The sequence below is a fragment of the Cebidichthys violaceus genome, unplaced genomic scaffold, assembly GCF_023349555.1.
Source record: "Cebidichthys violaceus isolate CVI_PGR_0920_01 unplaced genomic scaffold, fCebVio1.0.p SCAF_1, whole genome shotgun sequence".
NCBI lineage: Eukaryota > Metazoa > Chordata > Actinopteri > Perciformes > Stichaeidae > Cebidichthys > Cebidichthys violaceus.
In genome coordinates this window covers 18,277,770-18,301,096 of record NW_027176262.1, presented here as the reverse complement: position 1 = coordinate 18,301,096, position 23,327 = coordinate 18,277,770, and the positions used below count along the sequence as shown (strand labels likewise).

Below are 23,327 nucleotides of genomic sequence, written 5' to 3'. Positions count from 1 at the left end.
TTGCGTTCAGATTATGACATAGTGGGGGAAAAAAAGAAGAAAAAAAAGTTAATGCTGCAACCTTGCTTTCTTTTCCAAATTGCACGTGGTGTTCAGAATAACTTATGGCGACTCGAAAAAGCTGCTTCAAGTGTTTCGGGGTCACCGTCCGAAGCCGGACAGGAGCTTGCAGAACACAAACATCTCTGGAAACCATCTTCCTTAACATGAACTCAATGCAGCCCCAGCCCAATAAAAACTCAAGAATGCTGCTGCTCTGTGTGCTTTACTGCTTCACTTTTTCCATATGCTGCAGCAGCAGCTTGGACTGGACGGCCTGGCAGTGTGGGGACCCACACAGTTCGACCTCCAACAGTCTTTTTTTGTCCCTGCACCAAATGCATATATATATTTTAAAAAATAAATAAATAAATATATATATATATATATAAAATAATACATATATGTCCAGCTGAAGTGCGCCGCACTCCGCAGGCCGTGCACAGCGTGGCTCGTACAATGACGGTGCCGGAGCACGGGGCCTTTTGTCCAACCCCTGAGTAGCGCCCTGCTATTTGTGGTGCACAATCTGTCTCGGACTGCAGCCCTGGGATCCATCTGCCTCCCATTTGCCACGTATTTCCAGAGCAAGAGACGTCTGGCTCACCGGTGCATTTTCTCATGGCGATGTGAAATAGTGTGAGGAGAGCTGCTCTGTGTGCGTGCGTGCGTGTGTGAGTGCGCGCGTGCGTGCGCGCGTGTGCACATGCAGGCAGCACAATGTCACCTTGACTACAATCCACGGGAGGCGATGAGGGCGCACCGCATCTGTATACGCCACCGGACAGAGGAGAGCAGAGAGAGAGGGAGTAGAAGGTATTTACGCGTGTCTCTCGGAGCGTGTGAGTGTGTGTGAGAAGGAGAAGATGCCAAATGTGTGAGTGCGCGTGTGTGTGTGTGTGTGAGAAAGAGAGAGAGAGAGAGAGAGAGAGAGAGAGAGAGAGAGAGAGAGAGAGAGAGAGAGAGAGAGAGAGAGAAAGACTTAGGCGGGTATAGCTCTCTCTCAGACAGCTCACACAGTGCTGGAGGATCCCTCTTCACATCCAGGCGGAGCTGAACGCAGAGATGTCAGGCGCAGCACACACAGGTGGGTCACGCAGCAGCAGAGGGGACAGGTGAGACGGGCCGGAGCCGCTCCAAAAGGGTTCCATGCTTCCTCATATAGGGCTGTTTTGTTCTTTCTTTCACTGTCAGAACTGCAGTGTGCTAATGCAGAAACAAACATGGGGTTATTTGTTTTTTGTTTTTTTGTGTATGTGTGTGTGTGTGTGTGTGTGTGGGGGGGGGGGGGGGGGGGGGGTGGTGCAGGTATAGAGGCTGAGCAGGCCTGCAGTCATGGCCTAAGGGTCATCAGTGTTGGTCAGGCGCTTTGGAAACAAAATGTGAGATTGTGGGGAATCACAATGAGGCAACCACAGATAAACAAAAAAAATATTTATTGGATTTTTTATTTTTTTTAAAGCTGCTAATTTGTGCATTTTCCACTTCATAAAAAACACCCTCTATAACTGTCACCAGTTTATTTCCCATGCTGATTTTAAAGTGTTTAAAGCCAGAAAGAAAAAAAATAAAATAAACGTGGGCTAGCTCTCCTCCTTCCCGCAGATGTCCAGGTGAGTTGGAGGCTCCCTCGGCCTGCTCACAGACAGCGCGCTACACAGACCTTCAAACAGCCGCAGAGGGGCCTTAAAGCTCACCCACCACCCACCCCATTCAACCGTAATTGCATTTGCCACAACTGTAGCGGAGTCAAAATAAAATAAATAAAAACCCCGCCGCCGCATCCTCTGCTCTCCATCATCATGTGACTCCGCCGGGGCGAATGTATATCTGTGTCCTTTTCGTTCAGCCAGAGAAATGCAGCCTCGGCCAATCGTCTCGCGACTGAGGGCGCCCCCACTCTCCCTCTCACTTTTCTCGCTCTCTCTCTCTCCCACGCCGTCTTCACGTGACGTAGGAAATTTGGAACCCAAGAGTTTTTTGGGGGAGGTTTTCACATGCGAGTCGGTTGTGTGTTTGAATTGAGCCACAAATGTTTATTTACATGGACACTTGGTGAGGCTCGTTATTGCATGTTATTCGCTTTATCGTGCTTTCATTGAACTTACATACTTTTCGATGCCTTTGTGTGATGTGGGGAATTTGGAACCAGAGAGTTTTTGTTGGCATGTGAGCGGGTGTCATGTTTGAATTGACCTGAAATGTTTATTTGGACACTTTGTGAGATTCGTCCACATGTTATTCGCTTTATTGTGCTTTCGTTTGACTTCTATCTACTTGACATGGAAACCTGCAGTGTTAAAGACCACCGGTGTGATGTAGGTTGATCTAATCAACATTTTTAATTCACATTTCTTTTTCACTACAGTATTGCTCGATCTTGTAAAGAAAGAAAACACACTCAAACCAGATACATTTCCAGGAGTAACTTTTTATAAAGTAGTTTCACACTTTATATACTTAAAAGAAGAAAAACTAAAACAAACACTACAACACACAGACAAGTCGCACTTTCACTAAAACGATTGGAGAAAAAAAAAGTCAGATTTTACGAGATGCCCATGAAGGCATCGCGAGGCCCTGTGACGTCAGGCGCTCCCCTGCGCTCCCTCTAGCAGCCAGTGAGAGAAGGGATGCTCTGAACGCAAAGACTGCAGCATCTTCGCCGAGAGAACGAGCAGGAAAAAAAAGAATACACCGTCTCTTTCTACTTTCTCTCTCTCTCTCTCTCGCTCCGTCTCTCTGTGTGTGTGTGTGTGCGTGTTCCTCCGGACCCTCTTCACGCAGCCCCGTCACCCCTGGGTGTCTTCATGATAGGAGCCAGGACAGGATAAGAAGAAAGAAATTATAATAGCCCCACTATCGGATTTTCATATTTTTTTGTTTTGTATTATAGCTATAAATGCTTCGCCGACCTTTTCCTTCTCTCTTCGGTTGAGTCTTCTTTCGGTTCTTGTCTTGTTTATTGTTCCGTTCCGCTGGCTGTTGCGGAGGAGCGCCACCGTCCTTGCACTGCCTGACATGAGTACGCTCTTTTTCTTCTGGCTGCAGCGGAATGACACACATATCCGAAGCTTGATGGAAGATTGACGCTCCTGTTTGCACGTTTTTTCTTTTCCCAGTAGCCTAGATCATTGTCCATTGCAGAGGTTGTTTTTTTTTTTAGGATTTTATCCCCCCCCCCCCACCCACCCCACCACCACCAGCACCACCTCTGACTCGATCATCCGCCGCTCCAGCGTTTCTTTCTTTTCTGTACCCTGCGCAGCATCTCTGCACGCAACGGGCGCACCACCGCGGAGAAATCGCGCAGCTAATCCTTCGCCGTCCGCAAGAAACAGGCGTATTTTTTCCCCTCTCCTCCAATTCCTCAAATCGCTTTCGCCTTTCTCCAAGGACTCCCATCTGTACGGCTACACGCTGCGTAAGAATAAAAAAACAAAACAACAACGGGGAAAAAAGGGGGGATTTAAACGCAAACGCAGCCCAAGCATCCAAGAGCGAGCTCGAAAATGATGGCCGGCGGAGCAGTACAGCAAAACGGGATTTTCTCAAATCCTCACCATCACAATCAACCACCGCACATGGAGTCCGATCCCCCGGACTCGCGCAAAAGACCCCTGGAGACTCCGACGGAGGCCAGCAGCACCAAACGCACAAACACAGGAGGTAAGAGCGCCGGGGTGTTTTGGGGGGGAGATGCGGAGGGGAGCTATTCGGGCTTCTTTCTTTTTTTTGGTGAACGCTGCTCCGTCCTGAGGCGGGCGGAGGGAAAGCGGAGCAGGTTGATCTGATTCTATACACGGTGGCGTGCTTCGGCTCGGATTCGTTTAGGTTTGTGGTCCAATTACGCAGTGATGTAAATATATAGAGAGTTTTTTTTATTCTAATGAGCGCTAATTTCCATTAAAATAACGACGGGCCGCCGCTGTTTATTGTGGAAAGGAAACAATGAGAGGGACTGAGCTGAGAGGGGGATTTGGAGGGAAGTCAACAGCCCCCCCCCCCCCCCCCCCCCCACACACACACACACACACCCCTCGCTCACATCCCGACTGTTTCAGATCATCCGAATTGGTTGTTCGGAGTTATTTTTCATTATTACAATTTTTGATTGCGTCTTGAGATTCACGCGCAGCCACAGCGGCCATGCTGCGAGCCGGAACGAGGATGTAAACAAGCGACAGCCAGATCGGGCTGGTGCGCGATCCGCATGCAGGCTCTCATCCCCCCTCCCTCCCCCCTTGCCGACGGATGACCTTGTGATAATCTCACACATCAGCCACCGTCGCCGCTTTTGTGTACAATTACATAAAGCGGATAAACAAGCGGGCTCGCGTTATAACGGCGGCGGGCCCCGTTTGCGTGCCGCGAAGGAACAAGAGCGGTGGGGGGGGGTTGAATCCGGAGCGGCTCAGAATGCGACAGCGTCTCTGTGTCATTGCAGCATTGTCAGTCGGATGCCAAGTATATATTTTGGATCATGCTTTGCTGTCCCGATTTGAATAACCCGCAGCTGGAAAGGGGATGATGTATTGTATTGTTGTTGTTCTCTCTAAATTGTCCAAGCATTGTTTACTTCATTTGTTCTCTGGTTGGATGAGATATACACGGACATGTCACCATGGTAATCACCATATTTGGTTTTTTTTGTTTACATGCTGTCATGCGCCAAGCATTCCCCATCAACCCGGCATTACAAACCATCAGTATAGCCTCTCCTGGCCATGCACACCCTCCATCATGGACATTCGGACACACACTGCAGCTATAAAATGTGTTATTTTACAGGACACCCGGAAGGGGCGCGGGTGACGACTTGGGAGATCTTATATGCAACTCCTTATACGTGTTTTTTAGTCAAATTTGTGGATTTTAGGCTAACCCAAACATTTAGTGCAGACTGTTAATGTGAACATGGAATATTAATGTGTTCATTTAGGAGTCAGAGAGAAATATGTGACTTGCACCTTTAACGCTAAGATTGGACTGGTATTAGTCATATTCAATGAGTGAAGTTGCATGCTATGCATGTGACATGTATAAATTTGACTATTTTTTATTTATAAATAAAAAAGCAAAAAAATGCCCAGACCTTAATGGGACATTAACACATAGATTGATAAAAACAATATTGAATGTTACATCCCTTCAGCCAAAGGCAGAAATCTGAGATTCATTTAGAAGAAAAACAATTATCTGATAATAAGAAAATTGTATGTCACTGTAGGTTTTTTTTCTGCATGTTTGATCAGAGAAGATCCTCCCTCATATTACAGGCTGTATTTACCTAATGAGGCGTCTCACATTTCCCTCACCACGCTCTACGCGGTGGGTGATCCACTATTGTGATGTTCTCAGGACTAAAGTCTTAACGGCATAGAGTTTGAGTGGCCTGTCCCCTTTTAGTGCACAATGACAGGTGTCAAAATGAAAACATAAAAAGTCTAAAGTTTGACCCATAGGGAGTGTGATCAATATGTTTTTATCTTTTTGTAGATTTCTGGGTGACCTGACCCTTTTTCTTTATAGCAATGAAAGAAAAGAATGACAGCCATCCTCAGGGGTGATAATTAGACGGAGAGAGTGTGCCCGGCTGAGGAGAGGGGATGGAGGGGGGGCTCAGGTTAGCCATGCGTTGTTTAACTGCAGGTCGATGCACTCGGAGCACTAAAGGCTCCTCCTGGCCCCGTGACAGGCACTCAAGGGGACCATCCTCCTGCCTGCATAACAGTCGGACAGGCTCGTCCATTTAGACAAATGAAAAGGTTGGGACGATGATGATGATGATGATGAGCGTAGTCGACCAGGCTTTTACTCAGGCAGAGAGGGGCGGCCTCCCTCAGCCAGCAGCATCAGCCTGATGACACTTGGTTGAGAATCCTTCGCCCTTAAAGATAATCAGCAAAGAGCAATAAGAGCTTGGCTGCAGGTCTTTTGTGAGAATCTTTGCACTGACCGTTAATTCAGATCTGTTTTATTTTGTTGTTGTTTAAGTATTTTGTTTCTATTATATAAATTATATAAATCATTATTTTTATTCTAGTGATAATAAGATGGAATAGAGTATGTTTTTGTGTTGATATTTTTTTTCAAGCTGCACTCAGGCCGCAGTTTTAAAAGTTCACAAAGTCAAAGTGCTGATGAGAGATCATAACAATGGCTGTTTCTCTGTATGATTAGCTCACGCCACACAACCCCCCCCCATCCCCAACCCACCCCCCCACCCCTGTGCTTCCTCTCTCTGTAGTGGCCTTCCTGCAGCCCCTATTTGAAACTGAAGGCATTGTATTCCCTCACCAAGAAACTGAGACTCATGGTAAGAGAGACTTTGCTTTTGATCTTCTACCTGTTTTTTTTAAAATTTATTTATTTTTTTAAATCTTTACTGTAACCTTCTTCAATGCAGGACTGATTCAGCAGCGCCAACACGAAACATTTTAAATGTCAGGGCGATGACGTTCAAATAGGATTTAAAGTAACACCCTTGTGTGTTCTGCTCACAGTCCAGGATAATGCATGCTGATACTGTTTATATATATTGTGTGTTATCAGTTCCATGACATCCATTTTCATGCTTTTTTACACAAACTCAGTGTTCCTTTTTTTTTGTCATGGTGCCCGACATTACTGCGCTCACAGATGAGCTCTGATGACCTTTGACCTCATGCCAGCCATATCATCAAAACATTCGGGTTTTTACGATCTGCCGCCTCTGCTGCTGCTGCTGCTGCTGCTGTGCTGTTTTAAATGTTGTTTCTGCGCGTGTGCTCAGAATGTGATGTGTGATGGCTTGTTGGGTGACGCTACTGTGGTTTTAACCCTTTTTTAATTTTTCACAGCTATATATTGAAACTCAACGTGCAGAGCCTTTTAAATCAGAAATATTTCCCTTCATCAGAGCAGTAAATCTTTTAGACTTTTAATTCACTGAAGACGAGAAAAGATGTACTTTTTTTTTTTCCCGACTGAGCGTCCGGGCTAGTTTGTGTCCCCGGGTTGATTCCGGTGTGAGAGACATTAGAAAGGACGAGCTGGTCAGCTGTCAAGACAGTAGATGCCCAAGGCGTCCGGAAACTTAAAAGCTGAAGGTCTTAAAGATGAAACCATCAATGAGTAGCTTCAGTAGCTGCAGCCGCCCGGCCCCCACCAGCCCCTCTAATCCACCAAACCAAAACCTTTTCTTATTTCTGCTGCCACTCGCCCCGGCCCAGCAGGGTTACCCCCCCACATTAAAGGAATTCTGGTTTCCATCTAATCATGCACATATATGATCAGAGACGCTCAATAAGCCCGTTGTTAATATTTGATTTAGTTTTAGGGGTTTTAAACTTGGATCATTTTCAAAGCCAAACTTGATCAGGGTTGGCTAAAATGAGTAAAAAAAATCTCCCCGTCGTTTCATAATGTAATGATCCGCAGTGGTCGGCCAATCGGGGTTCAGCGTTTCAAAGACATTTATTTGGAGAACAGACTCACAAAGAATGTGTTGTTTTTCTGTTTAGCAGCATCTTATATATCTCTTATATGTCTGAATATCTGATTATCAGTTAAATGTTTTTACGGTTTCAAGTGGGGATTCAGGATGTGAGGACATCCAGTTGGAAATAAGACATTAAATATGTTACTAAATCACTTTATTTGTGTGCACTTTATAAGTATCTTATTAGCTTCGGTGCAGAGATGCATTAACAGTTAAAATAGAGTTGCAGCATTTATGACGTACACAAGTTGTACTTTTTCTTGTTAATCCTTTATAAAAAATATATATATGGAGTAAAAGTATGTCTTTCCTTCTTTTGAAGTGCAAGGCACTGGAGCCGGGACATAAGGCACAGAAAAAAATTTGCAGCAATATATTATGATCATCAAATATTTACAATATAGCATTTCTTGGCCACAAAATGATGTCTCTTCTTGGTGGAAAACAAAACAAAACAAGGCTAAAACCTTCCATTGTCACTCCAAACTGATATTTGATAAAGGTATATAGTATATAGTATATTCAATACTTCAATATAACAGCAGCCTCTCAGTAGACCAGAAATGGCTCGGATTCAGCCCATTCAAAACAAATGCAGCTTTTTCCGGGTGGAAAAAAAAGCTGCTTGTATAAGCCATTAAGAAGTCTTATGTAAGCGCAAACAAAATAAATTGGATGGTGTTTTTTGTTTTTTTCTCTTTTGATTTTCATGTAGGTGGTCAGAAAAATGAACATGTGAGCGCAGGGGCCGCCTACAGGTTTAACAGTCAGGGAAAAAAGTTTGCTGACCCTCTCGGCCCTTTCATCACTTTGTGTTGCCGTCTCTCCTCTCCTGTCTGCGAGATGTAATGCATTCATTTAGCAAATGGATGGACTGGCAAGGCGGCGTTAGGGAGGAGGAGGAGGAGGAGGAGGAGGAGGAGGGGGGCCTTGAAATGCCCTTGCCAAGTGACATTAGGGGACTGGCAGGACGATTTCTGTCTGTGTGTGTGTGTGTGTGTGTGTGTGTGTGTGTGTGTGTTGTCCTTGTGTTTCATGGTCTGACTTTAGTTGCAAAAAAAGCAGAGACGCAGTTTAAAACGAGAGAGGGGCGCGCAAATGACAGACGCATGCACTCTTATGCGCACACTGTGCCGTGAGCCCAGGCTGCGCTGTGCGAGACGAGGCCCTCTGACGCTATTGATCCGAGCGTCTTCTGTTGCTCCTGGAGCTGAGCTGGAGCATCTTTTTTTTTCTTCTTTTTTTTTTCTTTCGTGGGGGACGTCCGTACAAAAGGAGAGCCGCCTTCCCTCGCATCGATCAGCTGTCGGAGATGAGGAGGAGGGAGAAGCCTCACATTTTGCTTTGAACAGAGTATGGACGCCGGGCTGTGGGGGTTCGGTCCCAGATACGACTAATAATAAGTTAGCAGACAACGCTTTTGGAAAACATACAGTGTATTCTTCAAACATAGAGGGTTGAACATAAATCAGTGTTTTCGTAGGACGCAAAGCGAGCGATGTGGTGCTCACACTTGTGTTTACCCAGAACACGGCGTCCTGATCGGCGGACACGCCTGTTCGTTCACTCTCGTCCTCTTCCATTACCCTCCATCTACCTCTTCCTCCTCATCCATACTAATCATGCTCTACTTCAGACCATCACGACTGCACCCTCCTCCCTCAACTCCAACGCTCCGTCCTCCACCCCCACTCCCTTCATCAATCGCTGGCTGCCATTGACGACGCTCGCTCGGCAACCGTTGTCGATCGATTCTCCCCACCGCCGCCGTCGGTAAGGGCTCTGCCACTGGTGGCCGCAAAACTCCCCCACTCCTCATTCTCTCCACCCTCTCCTCCTCTTCCTCTTCCTCTTTTCTTTTTTTCTTTTTTTCAAGCCACTGCGTCAAAGTGAAAAAAGAAAAGAAAAAAAAGAAGCCATTGTACAGGGTGGGGTGAAGGCGCCGAGAGGTGGGAATATTCCCACAAAGGGAGGCGTGCGATTGGTGGAGCGAGACGCCGGTCGCTGCTAAGCCGCTCGCTGATAGGTGAGGAGAGCGGGGCGGCGATGAATATGGATAAGGGAGTGATGAAAGGGGCCGATGCAGCGAGGACGACTGGAAGGGTCCCCCTCCTCTGAAATAGCCTCGGTCCGTGAACAATACACACACACACACCGACTGAAGGGGGAGAAGGAGGCGGCTGCTTCTGTTATCTTTGTTAGCGTATAGCCAACATGTCTGCTTCGATTCTACGCAGACGCCCTGATGATAGGGATCGTTTCAGTAAGGAGGCATTTGATTGGCTCTCCCTTATCCTCCGTAGCAGGAGGATGATCTGATAAAAAGATAGAGGCATTATCGCGTCTGTGATCGACCAGGACTTCATATCTTATTTCTAGTCAGATATATATTTACATTTCTAGAATTGTTAGGTGACCTGGTCTGTAAATCTGTTTTTGTTTTAGAATTCCATAATTTATTCAGATTTTTATGGCAAGATGTTTTCAAATAATAGGAGCCACTTATTATTATTAAAAGAGTTGTGTGTCATTTTCAAATTGAAATGCCCTCCGTTAACAAAAAAACCAAACAGCCTCTCTGAGAAAATGATTGCTGGCATGAAAACAAAGTGTTATGTGATTTGATGATGCTGGCTTCAAAATATACTGTAGATAAACAAAACCTCTCAAAATGTAAAAGAGTTAAACCCCCTCACTCCAAGCAGGTTTTTGACCCTACTTGTATCTCCAAAACTTCTTTTCTCGATTGTTCTCCAAATGTTTGATTCCTCAAAGGGTCACAAGAATGTTAAGGGCTTTTGTTCTTAAAGTCACCGCCTGAAATGTCAAATCCGAGCCGAATAAAGGCCGTGGAAAAAGCGAAACGTCGGCGTTGCGGAGGCAGAGTAGAGAACGATGAGGATGGAGATGTTTCCTCCTGCAAGCTCTCCGCGTTCATGAGTGACGACGGCCATCTTTCCAGATCCGAGACAGCTGGTCGAAGCCTCGCTGCTGGAGAGCTTTACATGTTTGTGTGTGTGTGTGTGTGTGTGTGTGTGTGTGTGTGAATGCTACCCCCCAACAAAAGAGCAGAAGACTGGAGGGGGTGTGTTAGACAAAGCCTGCCCCCCCCCCCCCCCCCCCCCCCCCCCCCCTTAACTCGGGGAGATGAATATTTTCCAAGTCCCCAGAGCTCAGAGCTTCCATACCAGAGCCCCCCTTTCATCAGCCAGGCTGTGTTCACACTGATACACTTCAGACTCCACCCCCCCACCCCCCTCCTCCTCTAATGTATGATTCACATCTGACATTTCTACACAAAGCTGCACAAGATTGTGATCCGGACCGCTCATGTGCGTTTGACCCATTTTTGTTTAGATTGAGATTGAGGTTTCCTCACATCTATCTCATCAACTTGGCAACATAATTTAAGGAGCATTTAGATCATCATCAGTTTTTATTGTGTTTCTAGTGAGAATTCTAAATGAATGCTTCATATATAAAACCAACACTCTATTTACTCATTGTGATAAAAAAAATATCCAATTCAACCGATGACAATACCAAACAATTGTGGTTCCTCGATAGTTCATTAATATCAAGAGTCAGATGTCACTAAAATATAACTATTATAACTTATTATTATCAATTTAACATCAACATTCTGACACCCACTGTTAAATGTGGAACAAATGCGAGTCCAAAAACTTTTAGAGAGCAATTTAACACCCGCTTTTAGCTTTAATGTGTATTTAACAAACATGTAACTGTGAATCAGCTTCGTTCTGTCCACGCTCTCGACCTCTAGATTTCTTTTTAGATTACGACTAGAATGAATTGACAGTAAAGTGACTGTAATTTAGCAACTGGAACACTTTAAAGACTCTGCGTACTGCAGTTCTGCTACGAGGAGGCAACTGTAGGTGTGTTAGTCAGAGTGAACCGGTGAGTGTAAAACAGAACATGAGAAATGATTTGTGATCTACAGCCGCCCCCCCACCCCCAAACCACAGCCCCGCCCCTGCAGGCCCGTGGACACCAGATCCCAGGATTTGAGCCTTCAATCCCCCAGCATGGCGAGCCTATTCTGGGCCTGGCGGGTCCGCAGGGGCCTTAGCAACAGATTGGACTGTTTACTTATCCAGATATGTCGTTTTGGAGGACCATTTATTATTTATTGTGAACGACCTCTAAAAGAAAAAAAAAACAGATCCCAAATGCGTCAATCTTTGCTGCTACAGGGCAAAAGAGGCACGTTTTTGTCAAATCCTTTTGGCGTGTAAAAGGAGATGTGTCAGTGTGTTGTTTAGAGTAGTGAAAACATAGACCCCCATCAAAGCAACCAACAGGGAACCCTGTACACAGCTGCATACACAGTCTGCTACCATGAGAGAAAAGTTCAACCTCCCCCCGAAATGTTCTCCAATTGCTCCATAACGTGGCTGTTTGATTGTCTTTTTCAGAAAGTTACAAAAATTGTTGGACACAGCCCTTGAGTTAATTCACTGTTAGATAGACAATCCAACATGCTTTGTTTGCAGCATACTGAGACCTTAAATCTTGAACTGATAGCTTGAACAATACCTTGCGGCTCTTTATACGACATTAAGGTCATTGTTGTTCCCCAAAGTGTCTAGCATCCTTTTAGGAAGCCCACAAAATCCTCCCTCCTTTGTGACGGCTAAAACATTAAGACATAATCAGTAACAATCAAAACATCTGTAATTATAGAAGGAAGGAAAGTTTACATGCCCATTATGTTGTCAGCGTGAGACATTCGCTGCACACGGGAGGCTGAGACGCTGGATCTGTGATTATGCTTCATATCAACAAGTGCAGAAAATAGTAGCAGAGAACAATGAATTTGACATCATGCTGAGACATCAGGTTCTCTCAACGTGTTATTAATTGTGTTATTTTCAACCAGGGCATCAGAAGAAATGTTGACGTTGTACATTTCTGCAAATCACGAATAATTTGAATGTCATCGTTTCTGAACCAGAAAAGTTTCATAACTATGTTTCATATTAGCCTTGTTTCACGTCTGCAGGCAACATGTGGTAAGGTTGTGAAACATTTTGTTTTGTCTAGGCAGCATAACTACTTAGTTAAGGTTATAAAAAGATCATGACTTGTGTTCAAATAATAATGTAACAGTGTAAAGTTACAACGCAATGTAACAGCGCAACGTAACAGCACAATGTAACAGCGCAACGTAACAGCACAATGTAACAGCGCAAAGTAATGTAACAGTGCAATGTAACAGTGCAATGTAACAGTGCAATGTAACAACGCAATGTAACAGCGAAATGTAACAGCGCACCGTAACAGCGCACCGTAACAGCGCAACATACCAGCGTAATGTACCAGCTCAAAGTAAGAGTAACATAACAGCGCAATGTAACAGGGCAACGTAACAGAGTAAAGTAACAGAGTAACGTAACTTAACTAACATAGTAAGCCTAATGTAAATAAACAACAAAAGCATTTTGAGCACTATACCACTATCAGTGTGCATTTGTTTCTGGATTCTTGAAAAACTGAATTTTCAGGTCATCTCAAGACATTTTGCTCAAACTCCCATGAGTAGAGAAGTTTTTCACCGTAACTTTTTATTTAATGTGCTGAGCTGCAAGATGGAAAACGGCGTGGGTGAGCGTTCCGTGACCTCTATTGGATTTTGAGGTTAGTATTGACACTGATGTGCCGGACGCGGCGTGCAGAGCCTCCGGCTTCTTATTATGCCTTGTTAGATTGGCATGTATGAGTATCACCTGCCCTCCTGGGATGTGGGATGACACACTGAAGGGCGCATGGGGTATAATTACACATAATTAGAATTTGCAACTGCGACAGGTAGATAAACGAGGCTTTCCCGGAACTGTGGTAGAAAAAAAAATTAACCAAACTTTACTCTTTGTGGGCGGGGGGGTTCAGGCAGGATCAGGATGACATGAGTGGCAATATTAGTGCATACCATTAGAGGTTTACATATGTGTTCTTCACAGTGAGGTTGATGAAGTTACAATTAGGAACAAAATGTCTCAGATAAGAAAGCAGCTTCATCAGTTTATTTTTTATTTATGAACTTCTGTCTTTTATCATGTAGGCCTGTTTCCTCACTCTAAAAATCAAATGTTTATCAACATGACTGTATGGACTAAAAGTGAGCAACTTTTGATTCATGTTTTACTAAACAAGTCTATTTAGACTGTCAAAAGTCAAATTTTTTGGAACACATTTTTAGCAAACTGGGTTGAAACAAACCGCCATGAAGTGCACACAGAGTAAAAGCATCACATCCTTAAGTACAGAGCAGACGTACGATTCTGCTAATGTGTCCTAGATGTTCAAGATGCTTTTTAATGTCGCTCGCCAAGAGCTTTTACTCTGAAACCAGAAGGATCTTTAAAAACAAGCTCAACAGAAAGATGCACGACTTTTTAAACCGTTACATGTCAGGGGCTTTCAGAAAAAGAGCTGATAAACCTGATAAAAGAGGAGGAATGTTGATAAAACTTCTCTGTAAACAGGATCATTCAGCACAGTGCAGTGTGGGAGGAAGAGGCTGAAAGTGCAGCAGTTTAAAAAAAAAAATAATATCTAGAAGTTCATATTTATGAAAATTGAGTCATGGCAGTTATCAAACCTGCTAAAAGCTTATTTCCAAAGTGTAATTCGATCCGTGTTACATAACCCTGTTAACAAACTCAACACTGGAGATCTGCAGCGCTGTTTCATGATACAGATGAGTTTATATTTGTCTTTTTTAGGACATCCTAGCGTGGGAAACTGCCATTTTAGAGACATATAGCACAGATGTGCTTCCGAAATATTTTCTGTATGAGAAATAATCAATGATCAGGATGCAACACATTAAAGATGCAGTCAGTTTTTTTTTAACAGCATGCACACTCACAGGATGTGTATCATCTTTTAAAGTTTGTTTTAGTGTTATTCAAATTTTGGAGCGTCATATATAAATACATTTTTAAATGTGTGCCATGGTAACACGGACAAGTGTCACAGACAACAGATACAAGTGATGAGCATGATTAGTCACTCATTACATCCTCTCTTATACATGATGAGTCATGTTGCCAAGGTGGCGTAGGCTTGTTTATGAGACGTCGGAAACAGTCTGTTTGTCCATGCGTGTGTGTGCTTGTATCTGTTTCGTGCGTGCAATTCATTCACGTGTGTGTGTGTGTGTGTTTTTTGTATTTACCAATTCCCCTGCCTTATTAATACAGGCTGGTTATAATTAACTAGCCTCTATCTAAAGCAGGTCAGTCCAAGGCTTCGTACTCAAAGTGGGTCACTGCAGCACACTGAGGAGAGGAGAGGAGATAAAAGGAGAGGGGATGAAAGGAGAGGAGAGAGAATGAGAGTATAGTAAAATTAGAGGAGAGGAAAATAGGGGAGAGGAAAAACGAGCAGAGAGGAGATGAAAAGAGAGGAGAGGAGACAGAACGAGAGGATAGGAAAATAGAGGCGAGGAAAATAAAGAAGAAAATAGAGGAGAAGAGATGAAAAGAGAGGAGAGGAGAGGAAAAGAGAGGAAAATAGAGGAGAAGAGATGAAAAGAGAGGAGAGGAGACAGAACGAGAAGATAGGAAAGGAAAGGAGAGGGAGGTAATGAGGACTGAGAGGAAAAGAGACAACTTAAGAGGAAACAAAAGGAGTATATAAAATGCAAAGACAGGAAAGGAGGAGGAAAGGAAAGAAGATCAAAGAAACAGAAAGGTAAGAAGGAGAAGACGGACAGTTTTAGGCCACAACCATGTGACATTTCTTCAAGCTGACAAAACAAAAGTGCTGCTCTGAGCATTGTTAAGAAGAGAGAGCAAGAACTTAATCGGCACATTGAACGTCACTTCATTGTTGCAGCTAATTAGTGATACAGCCAGCTTGACTAAAACGAGAATATAAAGACGGACAATAGAGAGTTGATGAGGAGCCCGTTCTGAAATGAAGAGTCATCATCAGGCAACTGTGATAAGGTTGGTGCCGTCCCACAGTGCAACTGAAGTGTGGCTCTGAAGCGCTTAAGGCCCAGGTCCTAAAAAATGCCACATCCATTCAGAACCCAAGATTTGCAGGAGAAGCACGTCGGCTGCTGAAAGTGGAGCACATTCAACAAACGGCCCTGAATGACAATAGCAATATAACTTTCATCAACTGAAATCCGGCTAAAGTTATGCAAATTAGCTCGTTAGTTAGTTTGTGTATAGTAGCTGTATACTGTTCTGCTATGTCTAATAGATTTGACTCATGCACGCTTCAGATTATTTATACCTCTCAAGGGGCTCTGCTTCAGAGAAATGTTTGTAGGACTCGAGAGCCAGGCGACAAAGGAGAGAGGGAACAAACAGATGATAGAAGGATGAAAAGTGGGGTTAGGGTCCTAAGGAGGAAAGAAGAAGTTGAGGAGTGGACGGTTGAGAAGATCGTTATCATGTAGGCGTTTTTTATTTTTGGAAACATCCAGTTGCAGCTCCAGTTGGCAAGAAAGTCCGGAAGGGAAGAGCGTTTTGATTTGAGCTGAAAACACATCAGGGAATTCTCAATTAACACAAGCTTTTAACGAACCTTCTCTGACAACGGAATAAAGTGAGCGAGGTTGTGTTTTTATCCCTCTACATAGACATCCACGTCTGAACTCCCTGCAGTTTGTATTTCATCACTAGCAGGGCAGGGGAGTGTCAGGTTTCCTGTCTGTGTGCTCATGCTTTGACTTGGCTGAACACCCAGAGATGAGAACAGAGCCCACCCAGTGTTAAACACTCTGAACACTGTACCACTACAATCCCTTTACACACAGCACAGAAAGTTCAGTGGCAACGGAGAGATTTTCAGTATTTGAAAGAAGAGACTGTCTCTCTTGAGATGTGATTTGTTGCACAACAATCAACACAAGTGTTTCAGTTTCAAATACAACTTTTTTTTAAAGTTAAGAGTATAACAAATGATTGTGTTTTGCGACTCTCCCAGTGTGTATGCAGCACCAAAACTGCCCAGATTTACAGTGTAATATGTAACTGGGTTACAGCTCTAGCTATTCCTAATTGTGCCGCATTCATGTAACATCGAGTGGCAGTAATTACCAGCGTGTAAAGTGACTTGTGAGTCAGCCGCTGTAACATACAAAACACGATTAAACCTGCGAAACGTGGAGTTTTATGAAATCTCAGATATTTCCAATTTAGCACGTGGTAACGCCATAAGACGTTCTATGTCATATTATCGACTCGGAGTGTTATCAACCCTCACATGGCCAACAGAGCGTTCATTAAACAAGTAGGGAATCTTTTACATTACGATTCAAACTCCAAGCGTCTCTTTTTACCAAATGATTGTACGCATCAACCCGAGCAGAGGCCTGATCAGCCAAAATAGGAAACGCGTAGGCGTCTTTTACTAATTAAATGTATTCATAGCAAGGCGTCACAAACACCTCTGTTCTACTGTTGCCATGCCGCGATGTGAGTGTTAAAGGGATTAGAAGGGAGTTACGGCTATTAAAAGCCAGTTAATGGTCGTGAATTCTTGCCACTGAAAATTAAAGCAGGATATTGTTATATGTTGCCGTATTTTTTACAGTTCGGTGTCCAGCGGACAGAGAACGGCAGTGATACGAGGTGCCTGGCTCTTGTGAGAGAGAGTGTGCCCCTGTAATAATAATCCTATTTTAATCTGCCTCCTGAGGTTCTGTGTCCCGGATTATGAAATATGAAGGACGCTGCTGGGAAGGGAAGCTGGGATACAGTGAATCAGTTTAAAGAGACATAACACTATACATGCATAGAGCTGTTATTAGATTCACAATCTAATGAAGAGCTTCTTTATAGAATTAAGAAAAACAATAGAATCTACTTTTACTTTATTATTGCTGGCATAAAGGCGAGAGATTATTATTATAATTATAGTCCTTTTTTCATTATTAAATACTGAGTGATATAGGTTGTATTTATTCTAAAATAAAAAGCTACATAGTGATACATTTATGAAACAAATTCATATTTTGTCCAAGATTTAAGGCTTCGAAGAGCTAATGCAACAAAATAAACATTTTCTGATTTATAGCTTTATCTCTCCATGCAGATAGTTTTGGTTTGAGATATTAAAATTACATTAAATAGTACTGAATGGTACAATGCAGGTGATAGCAATTTTGTTTTGCTGTTCAATGCACTGAAGATATTGTGTCCCTCTGCAATTTAGGTGAAATTAAACTTGTATTTCCATGTTTTATTCAACAATATATGCTGAAATATAACCCTGCACAACTAGTTCACAAGCATGTTCTCAATCTTAAAGACTTAAGCAAGATGAACTGGAGCAGAATGGCATTTTCTTTAACGCTTCATCTGACTGTCTTTATTTACATCCGATTTTTCGTCAACTGTCTTCAGTCTGTCAGTTTTAAAAGCAAACTCTCTTGTATAACAGAAGCATTTAGCTGAAACAGCCCTTCAAAGAAGAAGGAATGAGGAACCGATGCGAGGCGGTGCTATTCTTTAGTTGACCTGCAGCCTGTTGACATCATCGCCATGGTAACAAAGGCACGTCTGTTGCAGAATGGGAGGGATTTGTTCTTACACACACACTTGAATCTCTGCTGACGAACTTCTGACACGACGCCTCCACATCTGTTATTGTGTGTGATTCTGCACCGACGGGCGGGTCAACGGTTCTCCCTGAGAGAGACAGAGGGAGGAAGACAATGGCTGTGGGCTAGGAGGCTCAGTCTGTGAGGTTCAGTCTAGGAGGCTCAGTCTGTGAGGTTCAGTCTAGGAGGCTCAGTCTAGGAGGCTCAGTCTGTGAGGTTCAGTCTGTGAGGTTCAGTCTAGGAGGCTCAGTCTGTGAGGTTCAGTCTGTGAGGTTCAGTCTGTGAGGTTCAGTCTAGGAGGCTCAGTCTGTGAGGTTCAGTCTAGGAGGCTCAGTCTGTGAGGTTCAGTCTGTGAGGTTCAGTCTGTGAGGTTCAGTCTAGGAGGCTCAGTCTGTGAGGTTCAGTCTGTGAGGTTCAGTCTGTGAGGTTCAGTCTAGGAGGCTCAGTCTGTGAGGTTCAGTCTGTGAGGTTCAGTCTGTGAGGTTCAGTCTAGGAGGCTCAGTCTGTGAGGTTCAGTCTGTGAGGCTCAGTCTGTGAGGTTCAGTCTGTGAGGCTCAGTCTGTGAGGTTCAGTCTAGGAGGCTCAGTCTGTGAGGTTCAGTCTAGGAGGCTCAGTCTGTGAGGTTCAGTCTGTGAGGTTCAGTCTGTGAGGTTCAGTCTAGGAGGCTCAGTCTGTGAGGCTCAGTCTGTGAGGTTCAGTCTGTGAGGTTCAGTCTAGGAGGCTCAGTCTGTGAGGCTCAGTCTGTGAGGTTCAGTCTAGGAGGCTCAGTCTGTGAGGCTCAGTCTGTGAGGTTCAGTCTGTGAGGTTCAGTCTAGGAGGCTCAGTCTGTGAGGTTCAGTCTGTGAGGTTCAGTCTAGGAGGCTCAGTCTGTGAGGCTCAGTCTGTGAGGTTCAGTCTAGGAGGCTCAGTCTGTGAGGCTCAGTCTGTGAGGCTCAGTCCAGCAAATTACAAAACAAATCACAAACATTAACTTGAGAAAGTCAGACCGAAACTCTTAATTCACATGCAAATACAACAGAGAGCCACTGTCATCAAGATTAATCTGCATTGTTTTACTTTCCAGTAAAACTGTACACAACACGCTCAAGGTTGACTCACCTGGACGGTTTGTACAGTACGAGGTTCAGCTGCTGTCTTGACCGAACGATGCTCACGATCAGTTATTTCTTTGAGAGTCCGTTACGGCCATCAACAAACAGAAGTGAACTCATAAGGAGCAGATATATGAGCAGCGAGCTGTCTGTATGTGATTTTTCCTTCGTGTTTATCCATAGTGCGGATGACGCAGGATAACCTGGCCTCCAAAAAAATTGCGTTCCCATACAACGAAAATGCACCTTTAATACATTTTCCCCACATGCATTTTTATCATAGTCAATGGAAGTCCGTGTGAGGAGGACAAGTCAAACAAACACTGAAAACCAAACCAAACCAAAAGTCAACGTTGACTTATTTTGATTTGGTTTTGGTTTGATTTGTCATGGATTTGAGATATTAAAATAAAATTATGATACTTACTTGCAAAATGCAGGTGAATGGAATTTAGTTATGCTGCTGAAAGTACTGAAGAAAAAATGTAAAATGCAGTATAATTGCATGGGAAACTAACTTTGTAGAAGACAAGGTTGTGCGGGATGACGTCCCCCAAAAACTGCCTTGATGTCACACCTCCTGGTTTGTTTTTAATAAGTCAGATGGATCCGCTGTAGTGACCTACGAGGAAGAAATGGGTACAGAGGTCTGACTGTGCGCTCGTCTGCTTCGTGTTTTGTTTGTGTGGGCTTTTCTGCACGTGTTAATAAATGTGTGTGTGTGTGTGTTTGTGTGTCGTGGCGGGCGTGTGCTGTTATGCCCGTTCACGAGGCGTCGCATCCGCAAGCGTTGGTCAAATTTGGGCAGCGTTTTTTCATCAGCCTACCTCCCCCTCCCTCACGCCAAGGCGGTTGACGAGGACCAGATTCCTCACGGCCCTGAGACGCCGAAATTAGATTAGACCAATCTGGAGAGAGCGTTTAGAGGCTCGCACAAATGGATGAGCGGAGAGAGAAAAAAAAAGGGGAGCGATAACGTTAATTATCAGATTGTGGGAATAATTAGTTGTCATGGATATCAGTCATCGTCCGATGTGATTGGACGGATTTATGCAGCTTTGGGGAACTTCGGATGGTCGATTGAGAGGGAGAAAAATGATTCTGCTGCGGCATCTGTTTTGTCAGACTTTGGTCGCTGACAGACATTTAGTAAAGTTACCGAAAATTGTCATAAACTCAAGAAAACTATAGAAACAAACGGCAGGCATGAGGGCAAAGGTTCAAACAGACTAATGATGCACACTGTAGCGTTTAGTATTATGTTTCTTTTTCAGCTTTATTTGAAGTTAAAAACAACATGAACTGCACTGGCTCTCTCTCTGACTTCCTGTTTCCTGTTTTCTGCTGCAGAGGAAGGCGAGTACTTCCTGAAGGTTTTGATTCCCAGCTATGCGGCGGGCTCCATTATCGGCAAGGGAGGTCAGACCATCGTCCAGCTGCAGAAAGAGACCGGAGCCACCATCAAACTGTCCAAATCCAAAGACTTCTACCCGGGTAAGACACCAAAACCACCGCTGCTGCTGCTGCTGCTTCGCATCATGGATGGATGGATGGATGGAGAGATGAAGGGCTGGTGAAAAAAGAGTGAAACTTCATCCTTAGATACTTTTACACTGTTAATTCACTCACTCACTTCATTTTAACACATAAAACGTAATTTATACGACTAAAACAGACAATCACAAAACACAACAGTACAATAAAAGGAATCATTTGAATGCAATACTATTTGTATGTACCTATTTTTCCTAAACATGCTCAACATGTTTACATTTGGCAATAACAAAATTTGCCATCAAATATCAAAGTACTGCCACATGAAATACAAAATGCATCACCAATGCTTTTTTAACAGTGTTAAAGTGTTATAAGGAGGAGTTTGGATGGGGTCATCGGTGGATGAATGAGAAACAACGAAATAGACAATGAACAGCGATGAACAGGAAAATGAATGGATGGATCAGTTTTTCATAATGTTAAAACAGACATGCGCTGGTATACAAACACACACTCACACACACACACACACACACACACACACACACACACACACACACACACACACACACATAACGGTAACAGGAGTTTTTTCTGCTGAGTGACATCTCAGTGAGTTTCCTTCACATCAGAACTGTTGACCTCCTGCTTGTTGTTCTGCGCCGAGCCTCATTTCAACGCCGTGGGATACATTTTATGGATTCATAAAGGCTAAGTTGTCCCTGTGTGTGAGTGCTTACTTGTACATCTATCTTTGTGAGGACTTTTGGAAAGTGAGGCCATTTTGGCCGGTCCTCACAACATTACATTACATTACATTACATTACGGTCATTCCGACCCTCTGATTGAAAGGCGGCCCTGCTCTCCACTTAGCCACGGTCACCCCACTATTTCAAAGACCTTTTAGGGAGGTCTAAGCGCCCACTTAGTTATTATTATTATTATTAATAATCATTATTCGTATACGTAAGTCTAATATTAAGATGTAACTAACAGAACAAGCAGAAGTGGTAAAATATTGGTTTCTGTGTCAAGAGGTTGAGACGGAGATAACTCTACTAAATTTAGTCGACATCTAGTGTTTAAACTATGATGTGCAGTGTACATACAGTGCAATTTATTGTAAATATGCTCAGGCCATATTCTTGTTAATTTAAAAAAAAAATCACCACGGGTCATTTACAGATAATCAGCAGGCCGGCCACCCCAGGACTAGGTAATGCTTTATGTGAATGAATGTTCTCACAAAGATAGAAGTACAGGGATGTGTGTGTGTGTGTGTGTGTGTGTGTGTGTGTGTGTGTGTGTGTGTGTGTGTGTGTGTGTGTGTGTGTGTTTGTGTGTGTGGCCCTAAGTTTGTGTTGACAGAGGTAGTGAGTCCTCAGGGAAAGAGGGGCCTTGACTGGGCTCACGTTGCACCCCCAACACACTCACACACACACACACTCACACACACACACACACACACACACACACACACACACACACACACAGTCCAACAGACCAGGATTACAGGATCAGAGGTGAAATTGTATTTGTTTAAACTCTTAATTCTGCCCTGGTTTGACATGTGACTGGGGCTGAGATCTCTGTGTGTGTGTGTGTGTGTGTGTGTGTGTGTGTGTCATCCTGCTCGAACTGTCCTGCTGGGAGTCAGAAGGTTTTGTTTTTTTGTCTCAGCTGTTGAGGAGACGAAATGCATGTTGTTTCCAACCAAACACGTGAGAGCAAAATACATTTATATACTATGCTAAATATGTTTTAAAGAAAACTATTTATTTTCCCTGGATGAATATATTTTTTGCAATCAAAAGCACCCTTTTAAGTTATATGACTCACATAAGTAGTAGGTAGGAAGTCGGGACACATTAGTGTTAGGCTAATAAAACTATTGTGCAGGTTGGGGAAAGATGGCGGTTTGGTGAAACACTGAAAAAGCCAACGCGTCACCATCTTACGCTTCAAGTGAGCGTTGACTTTTTTAGTTCTTCAACAAGACCACAATCTTTTCCTCACCTCCACCGAGCGCTCAGAGGTGCCTAAATGCAACCATAAAAAAAAGAAACATTATTCATGCTTGCGTTTGCCAAGAGGGGAAGTTGTAAAATAATTGTTGAGAGAGAACGTTTTGCAGGGCGGCACGTTCTGACTGCAACGGATGAATTGTGTTACCAGAAATGCGTAATATAACATACACGCATGTGTCTCTCTGTGGTTTGACTCCTTCCCTGCCTCCACTTTGCACGACCTCAAGCCACGTGGAAAAACAATCGTGGTGGAGATTTTTAGTGCCTTCATGTGCGTCCAGTTCAGCTGTGTGTATTCAGTGGCAGGTGGGGGAGTGATTCAGTGCGGTGACACGTATTTATACGACCCAAATCTATTACTACGATGTATACCTTTCCCTCTGATGTAATATTTTCAAGACCTCCCAGTGTTGCCGTAGCGCCTGCGGAATCTCTGATGCAATCGGCGCCCTCGAGCCGATCACGGAACGAGGCTCCTCCGGCTCTAATAGAGACTTAAATACGTCTCAGAGCTGTTGTAGATTCGTGTTGGTTTCTGTGTGAAACCAGAGCTGCTGAATAAATCATTCAAAACAAAAAAAGGGTTTTTTACAATCAG

At 43.8% G+C, this 23,327-nt stretch overlaps 1 protein-coding gene across 2 annotated transcripts; it reads left to right on the top strand.

Moving 5' to 3' along the window:
• The first annotated feature begins 2,652 nt into the window (after positions 1-2,652).
• On the top strand, positions 2,653-22,089 carry LOC137874475 (RNA-binding protein Nova-1-like). 2 transcript variants are annotated; one of them, XM_068713166.1, is made up of 3 exons: positions 2,653-3,708; positions 6,290-6,358; positions 20,555-22,089. In XM_068713166.1, exons 1-3 carry the CDS (start codon positions 3,552-3,554, stop codon positions 20,779-20,781), a joined length of 453 nt encoding a protein of 150 aa, XP_068569267.1. In that variant the 5' UTR covers positions 2,653-3,551; the 3' UTR covers positions 20,782-22,089. The 2 variants fall into 2 exon arrangements, with proteins under 2 accessions (XP_068569267.1, XP_068569275.1); XM_068713174.1 differs by lacking the exon at positions 6,290-6,358.
• Positions 22,090-23,327: the final 1,238 nt, after the last annotated feature.